This window comes from Chaetura pelagica, unplaced genomic scaffold (genome assembly GCF_000747805.2).
Source record: "Chaetura pelagica isolate M959 unplaced genomic scaffold, ChaPel_1.0 scaffold328, whole genome shotgun sequence".
Classification (NCBI taxonomy): domain Eukaryota; kingdom Metazoa; phylum Chordata; class Aves; order Apodiformes; family Apodidae; genus Chaetura; species Chaetura pelagica.
The window spans coordinates 2192492-2197007 of record NW_009954216.1 but is presented as its reverse complement, the minus strand read 5'-3'; the positions used below and the strand labels follow the sequence as shown (position 1 = coordinate 2197007).

Genomic DNA, 4516 nt, shown 5'->3' with positions numbered 1-4516 from the left:
GGGCGGGGCGGGACCCGGGCGGGGCGGGATCCAGGCGGTGCGGGATCCAGGCGGGGTGGTGCCCGGGCCTGCAGGGAAGGGCAGGCAGGGAAGCCCTGCGGGTGCTGTAGGAGAACCCACCTCTGCCCCGCCTCCCCCGCAGGCCGTGGATGACCTGCTGCGGTGCGGGATCTGCTTCGATTACTTCAGCATCGCCATGATCATCCCGCAGTGCTCCCATAACTGTGAGTAGGGCGCTGCTGGGGCCGGGTGTGGGTGTCCCGTGTGTGTGGGACACATCCCCACCTCCTGCCCGTCCTCCAGCTCATGAGGACCAGCCAAGAGCTGGGGCCAACACAAGACTGGCCTCCCTCCCCTGTGCCTCCTGCCCTGCGGTTCATGTATGTTGTGGAGGGTCAGTTAGTACATCACTGTGGATGTGGTGGTTGCAGTTTCAATTCACTTGAGTTTTAACAAAAGATTGCACAGCAGTTCTAATAAAAATTGCCAGAGTAGGAGCCAAGGTAAATGAGGTCAATGAAGGGGTGGTGAGGTCCTTCCTCCTGGTACCCTGTGACTTTGTGGGATTTAGAATTTACATATTTAATGTAAGTGCCCATTGCTGTGCATCTGGGGTGGCTGTGCTGGCAGTGTGTCCTGGGGACTCCTTTTAAGCCTGACTTGTCATTCAGGTGACAGATGAAGGCAGACAGGTAGGGCTGGAGAAGGTGTGCTCAGGGAGAGCTTGGGTGCATGGTTTGGTCTTCAGACTTCTTTCCAGGAAACACAAGACTGGGGAATGACCCTGTGGGCTGCCAGAATCTTCTTGCACCTTAGTTGAGTGAGAGACAACTATTGAAAAATGTCCTCAAAAAAGTTTTCTCCTTTCGAGTTTCGGAAACGAGTCGTCATTTGACCATTTATTATTTACTGGTACACAGAACAGAAATTACAGATCCTTTATTTCCTTTATAAAACTCTTCAGCTCATGGCTCAGCCAGCCAGGACATCTGCCTCCCGGGAGCTCTCTTGGCTGAGGGCTGGGGAGCAGCCAGCACCCTTACCTCAGCTGTGGTTGCAGCCTTCCATCAGCACAAACAGGTGTTGTCTGGGATAATGCACTTAATTCTATGGACAAATGGTGCATTTTGAATGTTGGTGTATTGGGGGTTAGTTTGCATGTGTTGTACAAAAGGAAAGATGCCAGTGAGGATGTTGAACTGCATTTGGAAGAATGGTTGCCTAAAAATAACTTATTTCCTTTTCCCAGATTGTTCCCTTTGCATACGCAAGTTTTTGTCCTACAAAACCCAATGTCCAACATGCTGTGTGGTAAGTGATTTTCTCAGCTTGTTTTTGTTAATGTTTTTGGTGAATCTCAGGAGCTTTTCTCTTTGGACTATACTAAGTAACTAATTCTGGCTGTATATTACCACTTTCCTTTTGGTGAGCAGCTCTGGGCAAAGTGTGGTGCTCTTACCACTGGGATTTTCCAGTGTCAGAGCTGCTCTTGTGTCAGCACAGGCAGAAGTAGATGGAACACCAAGCCTGGTTCAGAGCTGTCTGTACAGTCCGTCACAACACTGCCTCCTAATTTTTTTAACAGTCCGTCACAACACTGCCTCCTAATTTTTTATTTACTCTGTCATTTAAAAGATGAGTGCTGAGATTTAAGCCCTTAAATTTTTCCTTATGGAATGGCCTCACTTCATCTTCCAAGGAGCCCTCAGCAGTGTCCACAGAGCACCCAGTCCTGAATCTCCCTGCTCATCCTGTGCACCCTCTGTGGGGATGAGAGGGAGCATTTGCCATGAGCATCAGGTTCTCAGGGAGGGGCACTGGAGCCAGGCTGGGCCTGCTCTGCAGGTGGTGGTCATCACCCTCTGCCTCAAAGGCCTTTTTTGATGAAAGAACACAGAATGCAATTTATTCTAGGCCTTATCTAACTTTCATCCTAAACCAATTGGGCTTTATTGAACTCCTAAAAATGGTAGGCTGCCTAGAAACAGTGACACTTCAGGAATACTGACAAAATAGAAGTAATTTTCCCTTGTGTTTCTAAAGCATGACAACTAGGCTTTTCAAGACTAGAAAACAGATACATTTGTAAATTGCCAGTTTTTAAACATTCAAACAAGTTCAGACTACTGGTGTGCAATTCTGGGGAGTGCATTTTACTCTAACCTTCATAAAAATGGTAGGCTGATAAAAGCTTTGTAGAAAAGAAGAGCAGAGAGACAGCCAGAGAGATAAACAAATGAATTGACTGCACAAAGCCATCTCATCATTCACATTTTCATTCCATAATCACTCAAAAGATTAATATTTTCCTTCATCAGTTTTCATGCCTTGTTGCTTAAGGTTCTTACCACCTTCATGGGTTCCTTGCTTTGGTTTTCAAAATAGTTAGAACCAGGCCATACTAAAGCATTGTTGGAGTCTTAGGATACTAGAGTTTCTTGCTTCAGCTTTATGCTTAATTTTTATCTATACCTATCATTTCCCAGACTTACAGTTCTCAGGCAGTTATTTTAGTCTGAGAGATTTTTTGGGGGAAATAATGCTTGCACATGATGCGTCTTCATTGATGTAGCAATTTAGCAGGGAGTACTTGAGACCTTGATCCAAAAACCAAACTACTGATCACTTGAGTATTTTCACTGCATTTGGATGTTTGTTGTTGTTGGGTTTTTTCTCCTTTTCTTTCTTTCTTTTTTTAATAGGCAGTCTCGGAATCTGACCTGAAAAACAACCGAACATTAGATGAACTAGTGAAGAGCTTCAGCTCTGCAAGGTGTGCTGTAATCTTACTAATGCAATCTCTGGTTTGGCAGCTGGAAAGGCAGGTGTGACTGACTTTGTGTGACCAGCCCAGGAGTCATTGCAGAGCAGCAGAGTGAGGAGCAGTGTGAGAACTGGGTGAAAAATTTCTGGTGTCACAGAAACATTGTCAGAGATGCTTTTGGAAAAATCCTACAGTTTCTGGCTGAGAGTTGCTGTCCCCTCAGTGATGTGTTGGGGCTGTGTAAGCTTATTTTGGTTTTGCTTCTGGTTAGCTCCTGTGCGAGTTACAGTCTCTTTCAACATCTAGGAAAACAAGCAGATGTGTCAGGATTCTACAGGGAAAATAATGGTAAAAATATTTCCTTCAAGGATCCTTCTTCTATGTGCAGGGGAAATTCTGGACAGAGAGATTTTTGTCTAGGGGGATTGGTCAACTTGCAAGAGATCCTCTTGGTGAAGTCATTGGATGGGAAAAATGTAGGTATTGAGGGACCAGGAATGTGGCTTTTCCTAGATAAGAGAAGTAATGTTTCACTTGGATTTCTCACTGGTTTTAATTAATTTTTGATCACCTCACCCCTCTGAAAGACAGGAACAACAGGATAAGCATGACTTGGTGAACACTTGCCACAGTAAATGGATGATGTTTCTTGTATTTATCTGTCTGTTCTCCTTTGATTAGAAGGAACTCAGGGATTTGCTGGGTCCTTTTTAGGCGTTCCTGTGTCTATGGGAGGCAAATAAATGGTCATCTTTTTCTCTGAAGTGAACTTGGAGCTTGAAGTCAATGAGATTCTTGGCTTCATAAATGATAGGAAGCATAGTTCAGTTTATGGCTTTGTTTCTTGAGAGAGTTTCTCTGTGATGAAGATCTAATCTCCTGCATGACCACTGTTAGATTGAATTGATTTTATTTGAAGAATTGAAACTCTCCAGCTCCATTATTTTAGCTTGAACTCTGTCTTTGGTGTTTCCTAGTGATAAATGGATTACTATTTTTTTTTTTGGTAATGTCTCATTTTGTAGGGAACAAGTAGTGCTGACTTGGATCCATTATGATATTGAATCTTAAACGTTAATTTTTCCGACTCCTTTAATGGATCAGTATAAATCTTACCAGTCAGAGAAGTATAATAATCTTTCCTTTTGTGACTTGGAGTTCAATCAATTTCTCAACATAAAGTTAAATCAATAAGATGGGAACTTCAGGGTCCTGTTTTGCACTGGGTGGGGGGCAAGGTGGGAGAGCCAGGGCAGGCTGATTTTTGCCCTTGGTAAGAAAGGCCCAGCAACAAATGTACCTTACTGAGGTAACTGCTTCAATAGGCAGAGTGATAAGAGGAATATAGATGGAGAGTGAATCTGGTGTCACTTCAGATGAGAGAGGCAGCCTGTGTTTGTGCCTCTCAGCCTGGGGTTGCCCTTACCCTGGAGGAGGTTCAAGGGAACGCTGCTTGCCTGACGTGACCTGGGTATTGTTAAAGCATAAGAGCATTGCTCCTGTCTGTTCTGGTGGTGCTGACACAGGACAAATCTTCTGTCTAACTCTCTCCATCCCCAAGTTTCCTTTTGTCCCTCCTCAAAACAAATCCAAAGTCCAGGGGTTGATTTTTTGAAGCATGCTTATCTCTCTGAGTCCGTCCTGCCTTGACTTTGAGCCGGAGGTAGTTTAGCATTTATGAAAATGAGGCCTTAAATCTTTTCAGTATTTCACAAAATGCAAACAAATTTCTTAAGTCAGGCCTGTAGGGAA

The 4516-nt window shown here is 44.3% G+C and overlaps 1 protein-coding gene across 1 annotated transcript in view; it reads left to right on the top strand.

Annotated features, from left to right (window-relative positions):
- Positions 1–148: 148 nt before the first annotated feature.
- The window catches only part of RAD18 (RAD18 E3 ubiquitin protein ligase), a 35760-nt gene continuing 31392 nt past the window's right edge, over positions 149–4516 (top strand). The window contains exons 1-3 of the mRNA XM_010003355.1: positions 149–224; positions 1250–1311; positions 2703–2773. Of these exons, the coding sequence (XP_010001657.1) occupies positions 197–224; positions 1250–1311; positions 2703–2773 (161 nt within the window). The 5' untranslated portion in view covers positions 149–196. The remainder of the gene's footprint in view (positions 225–1249; positions 1312–2702; positions 2774–4516) is intronic.